Genomic DNA, 16768 nt, shown 5'->3' with positions numbered 1-16768 from the left:
TTTATCAATAAAAATCAATTAAATGTAAGAAACTTTTGAACCATTATATCATGGTGTGTTGGAACTTAACTTCCATAAGGGTTAGTTTTCACATTTGCTTCCACTTTTTCATTATCTAAAAATTAGTTTCTGGTTTTAGTTTTCTCAGTTGTGTACATTTTTCTATACTCAAAGAAAGTGCATTGTTTAGCATTGAGATAATTTTCTTGTAACTCTAGTATCAACATGGTGCAACTCAGATCACACCAATATGCTCAAATCATTAACCCTTTTGTGTAAAATCTCTTGTCCAGAAAACTGTGTTTCTTAGATCACATTTGAAAGCTGATGACTGAAATGCATGGTTCAACTTTTTTTGGGTTCTGAAGAAAAGAAACAAAGTATGCAGAGAGAACATGATCTAGTGTTAAAGATTAACGGTATATCTGACATGGTTAAGACTAAGAGAAAAAGTTACTCCAAGAATGAGACCCCTATAAAGACTATAAACATAAAAATATAGTATGTGAAATCTATCTTTCAAAAAAGCTGTCTTTTCCCAAGGGTTGTTGATAACTCAACAACAAGAACAGATCTTCCTCAGTTAAAGTTAAATTGATTGTCTGGGAAAAGAAGAAAGTAGATCTGATAATGATTTATAACATAGAAAATAGGATTGTGCTGCCTCCTAGCTGGACAAAGGGAGAACCTTAAAGAATATATTTATATTTTAATTAATCAAATAATAGCAAAGTTTCTTTTTCACTTCTTTTACAATCTCTTTTCACCTTCCTTTTGGATAAGAAATTTCCTACCTTTTAAATAATTTCCTTGCTTTAATGTAAGAATAGTCTGCAACTAATTTAATAATGTTACCAAAAAGTTGAAGAAAAAGGAATTTGTTCTCCATATTTATGTTTTCAAAGTTTAAGTTTAAGAGTAAAGAATCTAAATATATGAAATTTTAATATTATTAAAATATAAAATTTAAGTTTAATTCAACCTTAAAAAATACTCATCCACTTATATAATATATATTATAATAATATTATGAAATGTCATTATATATAATTGATATTTTAACAATTTTTTTCAATAGACATCATAAACTATAAAATTACTAAAATTTGTTTTGTTTTCCTGTATTAATTCATAGTTGATTTTAATACATTATATAAGTGTAAATTATACTACCAACTAATAAAAAATTATTTTAAATATTTTTTAAAATAATTATTATAAAGTTGATCATTTTATTCTACGTGAAGATTGATAATTAATTAAATGTGAGGCCGAAAATTTTGTATATTTTCAGATCATTTTGCATTATCAATGTATGATTTGTTGGCTTTGTAAGAAAATGGACAGATAGTAGATATATAAATAAAACCTTTTAATTAAATTGTGTTATAATTATCCCATCTTTTTAAATGATGACATCATTTTCTCCTAATAAAACTTTAACAATGTAACGCTGGAAAATCCAAACATAAAAGTAAATTAACTTGTCTTAAATAAAAAACAACAATAAAGATGGTTTAGTTTTACCCTTAAGGATTAGGATATTAATTAATTACTTAATTACGTTTCATTTGAGTGTCTAGAATAGTATTAGTATACTATTTCCATCAAAGTCAAAATGTTATGATACTTTATACAACTATTCTCAATATATCTATATATCTATATCTATATATATAAATTTTGAAATTTTGTTTATATTTATTATTATCATTTTGAAGAAGGTGTTTTAGAAAAGATGATTGTGAAAATATTTTTTCCTATATATACCTCAGCATTTAGCAGGAGAGATATTGTCAATAATTTTCTCCTAATTATTACTTGCATGAAGCAAAAAAAAAAAGAACAAGTGAACCTAATAATTTTTCCTAATTATTAGCTTCATAAATTGGAATTTAGGGAACGAATAATAACAAGTGAAAGTCTAATTAGTTAAATGATTGATTATAAACTTTAACAAAATATAGAAAGGAGGAAAAGAAAATTGGGTTAAAGATAAGATAAAATAAAAACAAATCTGAAGCATGGAAGAATGGATGACATATTCTCTTATTATGTATGATGTGTTATGAGAAAGAGATGCAAGCATGAGCTTTATGAATAAGGGTCACTATCAAAGTCACTTTGGTTGAAAATAGCAAAAAGTGTGCTTCATTTGTGCTCTAAAATTAGGAGGATTGGTGAGTGAAAATTCATTGTATGTGCCAAAGGAAGTTGACGTTTCAGATGTCTTAAACAAAGTGTACCACCACCTCCTCCTGTTTTTTTTTTTTTTTTTTTCTGTTTCCTTTCTTATTCTTCCATAAAAAGGGATTGTTCTGTGTTTAAATTTCATTGGTGATATATGGTAAGAATATGCATGAATTTCTGAGAATAGTTCAGGAATCAATTGAAGGGTCTAGTTGATTTAGATTTTAGGTCTAATATTCATCTCATCTTCTGTTTTTTTTTTTCTGTTCCCTTTGAGTTTCTCTGATTTTATTTCCCTTCATGAATTGAACCATAATCTACTTTTTCTTAGATTTCAGTCTAAAAAGGTAACAACCATCATAAGATGTTCATCCACAAGTAATAATTCAACCACTACAAATATACTTCAACCAAAGAAATCAAAAACAGAGAAAAGGGTCAAATTATTGTAGATTTAGCAACCTGGCCCTAAATCCCTGCAGAAAGATAGAGACAGCTGATGCGGTAAGCACAAACATCATACTTCACTTCCAATCTGTGCTATGAAGACTGAACATAGCATAATATTTAGAGGGGAGAAAGCAAACAAACACCTCATACTTATAAACAAAAACCTTGTACCATGTCAAAAAAATGTACAATTCAACAGTCATAAAACTAAATAGTGTACATAGATACAACCAAAGAATTGACCTTAACTTTGGGGAAAAAATGAACCAAAACAATCTAATTTATCATTATCCACAAAAAATGAATGGCTTGTGCTTCCTTGACTCACTTCTCATGCATGGTTATTTTCATCTACTTCAGTATTATATCTTCCTCTATTCCCATGCCAAATCCTGCTATAAATTTGGACTCGAAGCAACAGGTGTGGTTTTGGCTTCGTTGACAATGTTCATGATCTCTTCTATACTTTGAAGACAATGTTTTGTATTTTCTTCATTGTGGTAGACATAGTGAGCTCCTTCTCTTAACTCCTCCGGCAAGTTCTTTAAAAACCATGGATGTGACTTTATTTCCTCCATGGTGATTCTCTAAAACATAATTACAAAAGCAGAGTTACAACATACTCCTAGTATTATAGTATATCATGCCATAGTGTTCTTTTCTTTACAATGTTTATCCCAAAAAATAATTAAATGACTGTGCTCATATACATACCTTTGCTGGATTTGCCACAAAAATACGAGATATCAGATTTTTACTGTCTTCGCATAAAACATTGTCGGGGAACTCGTATTGAACAACCAAAACTCGCTGCATAAAAAGTGTACATAGAAAATCACAAAGGTTCTAGACAGAAGACATGGTGAATCTATCAAAAAAGATTTTTATAAAATAAAAGCAAATATAAGTACATCAATGTAAAGATATTAAAAATTTACACTGGTTTTCATTCAGAAACTATAATATGACTTCTGCAATAACTATTTAAAGTTGTGATTTCTGATAGATTGACTGTGTAAAAAGCTTTTACAACAATACATGGAAATTAAACTCAAAACATAAAGCAAATTAATTACCTGAACGATTTTTCGGAGATTTTGACGATCAGCTTTGTCCTCAAATGGCAAAGTTCCTACAAGCATTGCATAAAGTATTACTCCACAGGACCATACATCTGCCAACTGAGCAAGTAGAAAACAAACACATTAGTCAAAAACTGAACAAAACCAGCATAAAATACAAGAAAACTCATCAACTCTAAGACATTTTTAATGGCTTCACACTTCATATAGTAATTGAAATAAATATGCTACTTTCTGTTTCACTCTTGCAAGGAAATTTTACTGTTGTGTAAAGTGACTCCTGAACAATTGAACCAGTCTATAACAGCATGGATCTTTTATTTTTTTCATGATCTATAAGGTTAGAAGCCCTTATTACCTTTCCATCATAGTCTTTCCCAGAAATGATCTCTGGTGCAATATAGGCTGGAGTTCCTATCTTTGAATGAGTCTTCGAATGAAGTAGACATGACTAGAAAATTAAAGATTATCAGAAGCAGAAATTAGTATCAAATAAAGCATTTAATCAGTTGTTTGTTTAAAGCATTGAATTAATGTATACATGAACTTCATGATTGAACCTTAGAATAGCCAAAATCACAAATTTTAAGACGATTTGCAGGACTTCCATCCAATAAGGTATTCTCCAACTTCAGGTCTCGATGACATATTTCCTACAAAAGGAAAAAAACTGATATTGCTACTAAAACACTGAAAACAAACAATCCATTCTCAGAGTAATATGCATTTCATTTACCATTTCGTGGCAATAACTAACTCCTGCAATCAACTGCTGGAAGAAATATCGAGCCTGAAATATTTACCAGTCACAAGAAAAATCAGAAACAAATTGGATAATATTTAATCAATATTTAAATAAACTCTTTGAATCATTAAACATGTTCACTGTACTATAATAATAAGTACTTGAGTATATAATTTAGTTTTGATCCTTTCTTTAATTCATGACAAAAACATGTGTTATAATATTCATTTATATGATTATATCAACTCAGGTATGTATTTATTAATATGCTGTAACATCGTCGGCGGAAAATCTTGTTCTTGTTTTGTGCATATGCAAACTAACTTATCAGGAATAAACCTTTTACATAGATTTTAGTATTTCGAGTAATTAGTCTTTAATTAATTTTAGATCAAAAGATATTTCCTTCCATTAATACCAGAATCTCTAGATTAATACATACTGTTATAGTTCTATGTATCAGGTTAGAGTTAAAGTACATATTCTCATTTTATGAACTCTAATTTGTTGGCCTGAATATCAATCAAAATTGGTGACAGAAATCAGAACTTTGCTTTTTTATTGTCTATCATATAAATGAAGATGTGAGTGTGTGAGTGAAAGAGAGAGCATACTCTATCTTCTGTCATTGTTCCTACGTTAAGAACTTGATAAAACAACTCTCCACCAGCTGCATACTCCATAACTATTGCAAGATGTGTTGGAGTCAAAGCCACCTGCAAAACATCAAATTCAGTGTTAAACACCGGTTTTTGTTTTATGCATTATTAATACAAGTTTTTACGCGGTTGACAAAACTAAAATCGTGATAAATACTATTTTAAAAATACCTATTATAAAAATCAATAAAATTATTATTCATCTCATCACTTAAAATCAATAAGTATCATTTTTTTCATTAAACAACCCATTTCAACATAATAAATTAATGTAGTATAGTATCAACAAAGAGTTGTTAAGGGGTTAATTATCACCTATTGAAGTAAATGTTAGTTTATGAAAGATACTCTAATATTTCCTTTCCTTTAGTAGTAACCCAAAATACAAAATATTGATGAAAAATAAAGTGACTTAATATTGTTTAACTTTTACACGAAATTAATTAAATTTAACTGTTTTGTATAGTTAAAGTAGCACAACTTTAGTTCTAAATTGGACACATTCGTAATCTTATTATAAAATTTTTTAAATTACTTTTTTCAATTGAGTATATATTCTAATTTATTATTTAAAGTAAGACACTCATGGACAAAGATGAAAAACAATTGTTTGATATTTTTTTAATTTTATTATAGTATTTGTTATACTTAAATAAGTATGTGTCTATAATTACATGTAGTTATTTTATAATAATAGAAGTCGAAGCAAGTACTTTAAAATTTTTACATACCTCTATGAACTGAACAATATTGGGATGACGAAGAGATCTATGGTTTATGATTTCCCTTTCCACCTTCTCGTTAATCTGCCAAAGGTTATAATTGAAATTATGATGAAATTAAGTATATATAATTCATTTTTTAATAAGTAAGTATCTTTGAATATGAATTATATTTTGAATTTATAGTAAACAAATTTTAAAATTATTAAAATTTAACTTTTTTTGGAAGAATATTAAAAAATATCTTAGAAATAGAGATAATAGAACATACATCCGGAAAAAAAAATAGAAGGCAGTTTTCAAGTATAATTTCTAAAATAGCAAGTTTTTTGGTTCTTAGTTCTCAAATGTTATTTTAAAATAATTTATGACTCATGATCATTTCGACATTTTATTCAACACATAAATAACTAATGAATGTGATATAATATTAGGATAAAAAATAGTGATTTTTAATTTTAGAGAAAGAAAGAACAAAAAAAATTGCAATTACAAAAAATTAAAATAATATATTTTTATAGTTTTTTTATAAATACTCTCATATTAGGCATCACCGTTTAATCATCTACCATCACATAAAAAAAAATATAAAAAAATATGAAATGACTAAACCAAAACTCATATATTAAAAAAAAAGTACATAGATAATTTATAAAAAAACACATGCATTCCCTTCATGAAAAATGTGAAAAACTTGTTTTTCTCACCGTAGTTAAGACAAATGTTTCACCTATTACAAACTATCCAAAAAAACAGTAGTCCTAAAAATGCGCACAAACTAAGACAAAATCACATTTAAATAATAAACTAATAAGATCCATCTCCTTAAAAAGAATACTTAATCATTTTTCAAAACTAAGAATTTCCCTACATAATAAAACAAGTTTTTAAAATTTAAAAGTCACCTTAAACTAAAAACAAAATTTGAAATTGTTTTAAAAGAAAGAAAAAGTAAATTGGATTCTTGAAAATTTTATACAAAAAAAAAAACATTATTGAAGAAAAAAATCAGTTCTAAAGTTGATTGTAAAACAGCATCACACTATCTTAAATTCATCAAACCAAGAAACACTTAAATTGATGTTATTGATGAATCAAATCTAAGAAAACCCTAAATTTTAAGAAAGAAGATGATCGGTGTACCATATGGTCCCTTGGGATGAATTTGACTGCAACGAGGTGTTTGGTCTCTCTGTGACGCATAAGTTTCACCATTGCGAATCTTCCATACCCTACGTTCTCTTCAACTACCTCGTACTTCTCCATTCCTTAACTTCTTCGTCTCTGTTTCTTCTTCAAACGTAAGAATTATCAGACTCACACTTTTCAATCTAAGTCAAATTTAGGATATGAATTAAGAAATATATAGAAATTTTTAAGATATAAAGTGACATCAATTAAATGATAAAGGATATATTTGTTATCGACAACGAAACTATAAAATCCATTAAAGATATGATTTTATATTCAGAAACAATTATTTTCTAAAAGTTTAATTATTTATTTTTTATCACAGATACTCTAATATTCATATCATACATAATCTCAAATAGTCAAAAATTTCATCCAATAATTATAATGTAATTCGTAATTTTTAATTTTTTTTTTTGATAAAAAGGTAATGTTAGTTCATTAAAAAAAATTAAATTATATATATATATATATATATATATTAGTTAAATTTATTTTTTAAAGGAAATGACTTTTGAGGCATTTAACGGCTACTAGTTGAAGTTATACCTAGTTTAGAATGTGATTGAAACAACGTAAATTCTACACGAAAAAATTGTTCATTTATATAAGCGGATATTTTCTGTACCAATTTCTATCACGAAATTTTATTTTAAGGATTTAAAATTTAATATTTATAATAATTTTAATTTGATATATTTATAAATAAAATTATTTATGTTTAAAAAATTAAAATTCAAACCACACCTTATACAACTACACTTTTATTTCATGAGTTAAGTTTTGTTTACACTATACCATTATTATAAATTATAAAAAAGGTAAAACAAGAGTATAATTTATATAAATGAAATGAGAAAAATTGTATTGTTATAGACTATAGATAAAAAAAAATTATATATAATTTATTTTTAAATATTAAAAAAAAGTTTTATTTTATGAAGTAAAACAATATAAATAAAATGTAATTCTCATACACTGTCAATGAAAAAAAAAATATTATTAACTAATTAAATTAGTTTAGATTTAGTTTTAGGTAATTAGCAAAATTAAAAATCTTATCATACATAAAAATCTATAATTAGACAACAGTCTTAACAAAGTTCACAATATTTTAAGTTAAATATTAAAAATAATTATTTATTTAGAATTCAAAATTAGTGTTTAATTAAAAAAATATATATCGTATGCATTTTTTCTTAACAAAGACGGGTAATCTAAGAATTTTTTATTTATTGAACGAAACGACTTTTGAGACATTGATTAAAGCATGGATCTTTAATGAAAGAAAATCTTAAACATAAAATTTATTATTTATACGATACAAAGATTTTAAAAAAAAACAAGAAACTTTATATTCTATGTGAAAGAGAACAACCAATCAAAAAGTAATACAAGATCTCACTAACAAATTAGAAAAATCTATTTTTCAAGATTGATGAAATAAATATATAAAATTGTATTGTAATAATGAAATAAAATTATTATAATTTAACTTTCATAAACGAAATCATTAAGCGGAATATTATAATATGATGGATCAATCCAATACCTTCTATTTTTGTCGATCAAATTATTTAAGATAAAAAAATATTTCATTTAAAAAATCAATAAATTAAATTTTGTCTAACATGGATTTTATTAAAAAAATTAAATATACAATTTATAAAGAGATAAATTTGAATATGATATTAAATTCAAACTAAATCGAACTAATGTTTCACAATTTAATTTGGATAAGTTTTTATCAACTTAATATTTATTGATGTTTGATTTTATCGCAATTTTTTTTCCAGACCATTATACCATAGATTAATCACGCAATATCTTCAATTTTTTATGATATCTCGTGATATCTTTCAATTTCTAGCAATTTCTCGTGACATCTACCAAATTTTTCCCAATATCTCACGATATCTTCAATTTCTTGCGATATATCGTAATATCTTGCAATTTCTCGTTATTTCTCACGATATCTTCAATTTCTCGCAATTTCTCACGATATCTTCAATTTCTCGCGATATCTCACGATATCTTCAATTTCTCGCGATTTCTCGCGATATCTTTAACTTCTCGCGATATCTCGCGATATATTCATTTTCTCTCGATATCTCCAATTTCTCGGGATATATTCATTTTCTTGAGATATCTTCAGTTTCTCGCGATATCTCGTGATACCTTCAATTTCTCACGATATCTTCAATTTCTTGCTATAACTCACGATATCTTCAATTTCTCGCGATATATTCAATTTCTCGCGATTTCTCACGATATCTTCAACTTCTCGCGATAACTTCAATTTATCGCGATACCTTCAATTTCTCACGATACCTCACGATATATTCAATTTCTCGCGATATCTCACGATATCTCCAATTTCTCGCGATATATTCATTTTCTCGCGATATCTCTCGATATCCTCAATTTCTCGCGATATCTCATGATATCTTCAATTTCTCGTAATATCTCTCGATATCTTCAATTTCTCGCGATATATTTGATATCTCGCGACAACTTGCAATATCTTGTGATATCTTCATTTATCGCGACATCTCGCTATTTCTTGCAAGATCTTCAATTTCTCGCGATATCTCACGATATCTAACAATATCTTCAATCTCTCGCAATATTTCACGATATCTTCAATTTCTCACGATATATCACGATATCTTCAATTTCTCGCGATATCTCATGTTATCCTAAATTTCTAAGGATATCTTCAATTTCTCGCGACATCTCGCGATTTCTAGGGATATCTCGCGATATCTCACGATATCTCGCGATATCTCACGATATCTCGCGATATCTCACGATATCTACAATTTCTCGCGATTTCTCGCAACATCTTCAATTTCTCGTGGTTTCTCACGATATCTTCAATTTCTTGCGATATCTTGACTTTCTCGCGACATCTACCAAATTTTTCGTGATATCTTCAATTTCTCGCGATATCTTTACTTTCTCGTGATATCTTGGATTTCTCGCGATACCCTCAATTTCTCGCGATTTCTCACGATATCTTCAATTTCTCACGATATCTTCAATTTCTCGCTATATCTCGTGATATCTTCAATTTCTCGTTATATCGTGATATCTTCAATTTCTCGCGATATCTTGGATTTCTCACGATATCTCATGATATCTTGGATTTCTCGCGATATCTCACAATATCCTCAATTTCTCGCGATATCTTGTGATATCTTCAATTTCTCTCGATATCTCGTGATATCTTCAATTTCTCGCGACATGTCGCAATTTCTCGTGATATCTCGCATTATCCTAAATTTCTAAGGATATCTTCAATTTCTCGCAATTTCTTGCGATATCTCTCTATATCTTCAATTTCTCGCAATTTCTCATGACATCTCACAATATCTCACGATATCTTCAATTTCTCGAGATATCTTGCGATTTCTCACGATTTCTCGCAATTTCTCATTATATCTTGGATTTTTCGCGATATCTCGCCATTTCTCACGATAACTCGCAATTTCTTGCGATATGTCGCGATATCTCACAATATCTCGCAATTTCTCACAATATCTCGTGATATCATTGCATAAAAAGTATACATACAAAATCACAAATATTCTAGACATTAGACATGGTGAATCTATCAAAAAATATTTTTATAAAATAAAAAGCAAATATTATAGTACATCAATGTAAAGATATTAAAAAATTTACACTGGTTTTCATTCGGAAACTATAATATGACTTCTGCAATAACTATTTAAAGTTGTGATTTCTGATATATTGACAGTGTAAAAAGCTTTTACAATAATACATGGAAATTAAACTCAAAACATTAAGCAGATTAATTACCTGAACGATTTTTCGGAGATTTTGAGGATGAGCTTTGTCCTCAAATGGCAAAGTTCCTACAAGCATTGTATAAAGTATTACTCCACAGGACCATACATCTGCCAACTGAACAATGAACAAGTATAAAACAAACACATTAGCCAAAAACTGAACAAAACCAGCATAAAATACAAGAAAACTCATAAACTCTCAGACATTTTTAAGGGCTTCATACTTCATGTAGTAATTGAAATGAATATGCTTTTTTCTATTTCACTCTTACAAGGAAGTTTCATTGTGTGTGTAAAGTGATCTATAACAGCATGAATCTTTTATTCTTTTTCATGATCTATAAGGTTAGAAGAAGCCCTTATTACCTTTCCATCATAGTCTAGACTGTGTGCTAATGAACATGTGTGCTAATGAATTTATTAATCAAGACATCAGTTAAATAATTAATTTAACAACAAATCTTGTTTTTAATCTGGTGCCTAGTCCTCTTGTCTTCTTTCTAATACTAAAGATTATAATTTATATATTACGATAAAAATTAATTTTTAAACAATTTTTTAATTGACTATTATTTTAGGACATTTAAGAACATCACTTTTTTTTTTCAAATGAATGAAAACTATTGAATATATAAATGAATCATAACATCACTATAGTGTGACCCATTTCAACTTGTAGAATGGAATTGCTTCACGTGAAGGTAAAACAAAAACCTAAATGAGAAAAAAAAAATTCTTCCAAAAAGCTAATAATAATATTGATATAGCCGACATATTATTTTTTACACTAATTGGGCATCACTAATGAAGCATTAGAAATAATTAAAAATATAATAGCAAAAATATCAACAAAATAACAGAATACTAGCCAATAATTTTCAGAGAGAGAAATCCATGAACCTTAGCCATCCAAACGCACCACCCTTCGTCGTTTTGTCTGACAAGTGCGGAACAAACATGATAAGAAAAAAAATCATAGAGAAATAGTTTGAAGCATAACTTATCACTTAAATTTTAATTATCCTTTAAAAAATTGATAGCTTTTAAAAAGTGAAATCCGCAAAATAAGAAACGAGCTAAGAATGATAAAGAAGAAAATGAATAAAAATGTATAAATGGAACACGATCATTGACCAAGTACCTTTCCGAGATTCTTCTGCGTAAATCAACTTCTACCCAGTGTTGATCTCTCCTCCTAGAGGAGATACCTCCCATCACTCAATTGCCTATAGATACCCTTTGATCACACACACATGAAATATGTCAGAAAATAAATTGGATAAATTGAAGAGGTGCTTGATTGCTTGGGTTTGGACAAGGGTTGGGATATGAATGCCATTGAAAAGATGGTGAAGGTGGCAGATTTGAACTTTGAAGGCAAGGTTGATTTTGATGAGTTTGAATTGATGATGGGATAACGTTTAAGAAAATAAATAAATTTATATTTAGAATAATTATTGAGCAGCCAATTATATTAATTAACTAATTGATTCTAGCTCTTTGTTTAATCTATTTTGCAACTCTAGAGTTCACTCATTTCTGTTTGTTCTATATTTTACTATGCATACAAAATTGAAAATTTCACTCATGAAAGTTCCACCATTTCCCTGTTATCAAAGGTGGTAAAAAAAATCTAGGCAGTAGTATAATTGCAGCCAAACATTTTAGATAAGAGGGGTGTGCTTTTATCTGAGAAAACTTAAATTCAGTGTAATTTGGATTCATGCACTTTATTTCTTCTCTGGTCGTGTTTCCAAAATCTACAGTACACATAATAGAATACAGTTAACAAACAAGAAATTTAAAAAAAAAAGTTCATACCAATAGATTTTGGGGTTTGATGTCCTGATGCCAGACTCCAATCACGTTATGCAAATAATTTAAACCCCGACATATCTACAAGAGTTTTAGCATGATCATTCAATAACAGCACAAAAGTAATAAGCTCAAAGCAAATAATGAATACTATAAGGAATTAAAAAAGCACTTAGTAAGAGGGAGGAATATATGGTGTACTGGAATATTATACATGGAAAGGTTGTGGCATCATCATCATGCTGATGGATTCAAGGAGATATACACATATTGTCTCAGGAATTTTCGGCTGGATAGAGAGATTCGTACCTGATATCGAAGATAAAATTATCAAAGAGATAAACTTGTACAAGTCTGCTGCAGGTGACTTTGGGAGAAATATTGAAGTGAGAGCAAGAAATAATCTCCTTCCTTCTCATGGAGGAGGCTTCCCTAACTTATCATGGTTAGCAATTCATATTCTCAGCCAAACATGCAGTGTAATGTCCTGCAAGAGAAACCAGATTCCTTTTGAACAAATAGTAAAGACCCAAGAACTATATAGAGTGCCAACACCTGACCGATCTTGTCTTTGTTCACTGCAATTTACAATAAAGGCAAATGTTTATAAGCAACATTTATTTTCTTCCTTTTCAACAATTTGAAAGCAAAAGGTCCTTATAGATCAATCATCATTATCACAAAAGATAATACGATAAATAACATAATATATTATAATTTAGTATATTTTTGAAAATGATCATAGGGACATTTTAAAAAAGAAAATGTACATTCTTTTTTAAAAAGTCCTAATAACTATTTTGATGTGTGCATATATGGGATTACCTTTAACTACTAGAAATTTAGGGTGACTCTTTCCCCGATATAGGCATGAATAGTTCTAATTTAACATCATATCATGAGTCTTGATGTTTAAATCTAAGTGCATATTTTGAATGTTAATACATAAAATAGAAAATAAACATCCCTCCCTCCCTTTAATCATCATTATCTTAACTCTTAACAATCGACAAAAGAATACTAATAAGTAAAATTTTCTTCATATTTTAGATTGTTGTTAATGTAATGTGGATAATTTTTATGTAGACTAGTAACTAGATTCTACACTGAATTGTTTCTGAACTATGATTTATAGTAAAAATAATAGTAATTGGATCCTTATGTTTTTAGAGACGAATGAAAAGTAAAAAAAATCTAAATGGCTTTTTATACATGAATTATGATTATGATTTATAATAAATAATATTTGGATCACTGCAGTAAAATAACTATAAGGATATTTTTAAATGGTCGTTTCTTATAATCATTTTTCTAGCAAAATTGGTTCACAGTCAACTTCTTGCACATCTACCCTACCCTTCATATTTCTTTTGTTATATTTTAATCTGTTGTGCATATACTCTAGTAAAGTTTACATTGAAAAGAAACAGTTAATTATTTGTTAATATTATAAAACAAAAACAATTTTTTTTGACTTTTTGAATCATGCAAGTTGTTCTGGTTTAACATAATAGGTGTAAGAGTAAATGATAATAAAAAATGTTATAAATGAAAGTGTTACTTTGTAAAACATGCAGTGATTTTTAGATGAGTATGACAGTAAGCCATTTTGTCCAAATTTGAAAAACTATCACATTTATTGCATACTGGTGGAGATGGTTAATGCTAGTCCTCCCTCTTGGAAAGAATCTCTCTCTCATGACCCACACCATCCTTCAAACATGAGCAATTATATGTGTATATATAACTCTAGTTAAACATACCATTAGATATAACTTCAAAATAATTGTGAAATAGTTGTTTTAGTTTTCAAAAGTATTATTTATCTCAAACATTGATAAATATCATCTCTCTTTGTGTCTCAATAGTAGTAGTTGCCCACTTCATATTTCATTCAACACCCAAAATATTCTCCTACTTATAGAATCTCAACAGCAAAAGAAAAGAAAAAAAAAAATATAATGGTGCAGAACAAACCTAGTGCCTAAACATATGCGTTGAGCACCAAGGGCTAGAGCAGCAACATAACCCCGACTATCCATATTTCCTCCAACAGCAACATAATACCGACCGTTAAGGTTTTGTGGAAAAGGTGGCTCGAGAAAAAATAATGTAATTGTACTTATTCAACTAAATTCTTCGACCATGCATATAAATTGATTGTCATTGTTTAAGTTGACAATATAATAATAAATGAAGAAAAAAACAAGAACATTGATGAAAAAAACTAACCATTTCTTGAAGCTTGGTTGATCGATTAGAGAGAAGAACTCACTGCTAATGGAGTTTTGTTTTGTGGTCTCCGATTCTTGAGCGAAGACCCGAATCACCAAACCCCCAAACCACGTTGATGTTCTGAAATTGCTGATGTTCTGAAATTGAGAAAAAGGGAAAATGAAAACCAAATTGAAAAATCAAATAGAGCAAAACGAAATCGAATACCAAATAGGAAAAAAGTAGAGGAGCTTAAATTCAGAGATGAAGATCGGAAAAGTTGAAGATCGAGCATGAGAAAAAGTGTATGCCTTCAAAATTGATTTTATAGGGCATGAACAGAGTGTAGTCTGTAGAAAACGCTAAACCTGTTTGCCTCTGAAACCAAAAAACACGGGTAAGTGAAAAAAAATAAGGTGCGAAATCTAATCTTCTGGTGCAAAAATAGACATGACTAGAAAATCAAAGATTATCAGAAGCAGAAATTAGTATCAAATAATTTTAATCAGTTGTTTGTTTAAAGCATTGAATTAATCTATACATGAACTAGAATGCCCAAAATCACAAATTTTAAGACGATTTGCAGGACTTCCATACAAGTATTCTCCAACTTCAGGTCTCGATGACATATTTGTGAAACAATACCAATACCTCTCAGTGAGTAAAGTACATTGTAGTTATAAAGCACTAAGAATAAAAAAGAAACAATCTTGAAAACCAATCAATAAATAACACAAACAACAAAGAATGAAACTCGCAAAGATTACAGATAAATTCACACATAAATTCACGTATAATCAGCATCAAGAAGGAATCCAAACAACTGATCAAGAACGAATTCAGCTCCTCCACAATTCCTCAAATTTCATCACACAAATAAACATACACAAAGAAAGAACCTTGCAAATATTACAAACTAAACCAAAGAACAATACGATCAACATTAATAAAGAATGACAGAAGAACCAACCTGGCAAAGATTATAGGTAAAGTTGTCATAGTTATCAATAACAACAATGGGGTGGTTGATGGACTTCTTAGCTGAAATTGGGAAATCCGAATTGGTTTCCAAGGCATTCACAGCAGCATTCGGCACCACCCCTGCCATCAAAAACCAAAATTTCGCATCAAAACACACTCATCAAGAAAATCTGCAAAGAATGAATGGTGTTGGGTCACTCACCAAGGGAGGAGGGCTTGGCATGGCTGGCGAGAGATTGAGGGATATGCTAGGAGAAAGACAAGAAGGAGAAAGGTTGTTGGATTGAAGAAGCCACAGTTGAGAGAAGAATGTGACAGCCATATTCAAGAAATTTTTCTTCTCAAATACAAACACAAACACAGTTGAGAAATTGTTAATAACACGTTGTCATGCACACTCATTTTCGTAGCACAACCACCACCTTTAACGGGTGAGGGATTCTCTGCTGTGAGAGCAAGAAGAAAATCTAAAAGAATCAATCTCAGCCCATTTGATTTTTTTAGAGTTTTATAGAAGAAGAAAAGATTCGATCTCAAACATTATTGAATATTGTCTCCAGATTAAATGGGTGGAACCTAACTCTACAAGATTTTCAAAAAGGTTTGTTATGTTATGTTCACTTTCTTTATGACATACTATTGATGTTGATTGGAATTTAAAATTTAACCAACATTTATTAAATTGAATTGTTTAATTGATATATTTTGAATATGATGTTACTAAATTTATTACTAGTAATTGTTTAATTAAAATGTACATTTAATATGATTTTATTACACGGTAACCTGTAAAAAAAAAATCTTTCAAAGTATTTCGAATATGTGAGAATATAGTTAAATATCAAAATTAAACTCTAAATACTAAATGAAATGGATTTATAAGAAGTATGTTTATTTGAGGTTA

The 16768-nt window shown here is 28.7% G+C and overlaps 1 protein-coding gene across 4 annotated transcripts; it reads right to left on the bottom strand.

The window, feature by feature from the left end:
• Positions 1-2789: 2789 nt before the first annotated feature.
• Positions 2790-16287, bottom strand: LOC137812248 (serine/threonine-protein kinase SAPK7-like). 4 transcript variants are annotated; one of them, XM_090298902.1, is made up of 12 exons: positions 11996-12070; positions 11755-11791; positions 10865-10969; positions 6992-7141; positions 5858-5932; positions 5082-5183; positions 4459-4512; positions 4283-4375; positions 4081-4173; positions 3717-3821; positions 3355-3450; positions 2791-3227 (listed from the first exon to the last, which is right to left on the bottom strand). In XM_090298902.1, the coding sequence occupies exons 4-12, from the start codon at positions 7112-7114 to the stop codon at positions 3036-3038; spliced, it is 933 nt and encodes a 310-aa protein (XP_090155028.1). In that variant the 5' UTR covers positions 7115-7141; positions 10865-10969; positions 11755-11791; positions 11996-12070; the 3' UTR covers positions 2791-3035. The 4 variants fall into 4 exon arrangements, with proteins under 4 accessions (XP_090155030.1, XP_090155029.1, XP_090155031.1 ...); XM_090298904.1 differs by lacking the exons at positions 4081-4173; positions 4283-4375; positions 4459-4512; ... (2 more) ...; positions 6992-7141; positions 10865-10969 and adding exons at positions 12676-12750; positions 12979-13247; positions 14902-15261; positions 15854-15984; positions 16067-16287 and having other exon boundaries at positions 2790-3227; positions 11996-12091; XM_090298903.1 differs by lacking the exons at positions 4081-4173; positions 4283-4375; positions 4459-4512; ... (2 more) ...; positions 6992-7141; positions 10865-10969 and adding exons at positions 12676-12750; positions 12979-13247; positions 14647-14872 and having other exon boundaries at positions 2790-3227; positions 11996-12091.
• Positions 16288-16768: the final 481 nt, after the last annotated feature.

The sequence above is a fragment of the Phaseolus vulgaris genome, chromosome 2, assembly GCF_051622355.1.
Source record: "Phaseolus vulgaris cultivar YP4 chromosome 2, ASM5162235v1, whole genome shotgun sequence".
NCBI lineage: Eukaryota > Viridiplantae > Streptophyta > Magnoliopsida > Fabales > Fabaceae > Phaseolus > Phaseolus vulgaris.
Note: the sequence above shows the minus strand (reverse complement) of the source record. Positions and strands in the feature narration are given on the sequence as shown.

What these genes read in the sequence shown, in the direction of transcription:
- LOC137812248 (XM_090298902.1), bottom strand. Translation starts at nt 7,114, where the DNA reads ATGGAGAAGTACGAGGTAGTTGAAGAGAACGTAGGGTATGGAAGATTC. An exon ending in GAACAATGACAGAAGATAGA is followed by an intron (nt 4,513 to 5,081) that starts GTATGCTCTCTC and finishes TAAATATTTCAG; the next exon opens with GCTCGATATTTCTTCCAGCA. An exon ending in ATCTCCGAAAAATCGTTCAG is followed by an intron (nt 3,451 to 3,716) that starts GTAATTAATTTG and finishes CTTTTTATGCAG; the next exon opens with CGAGTTTTGGTTGTTCAATA.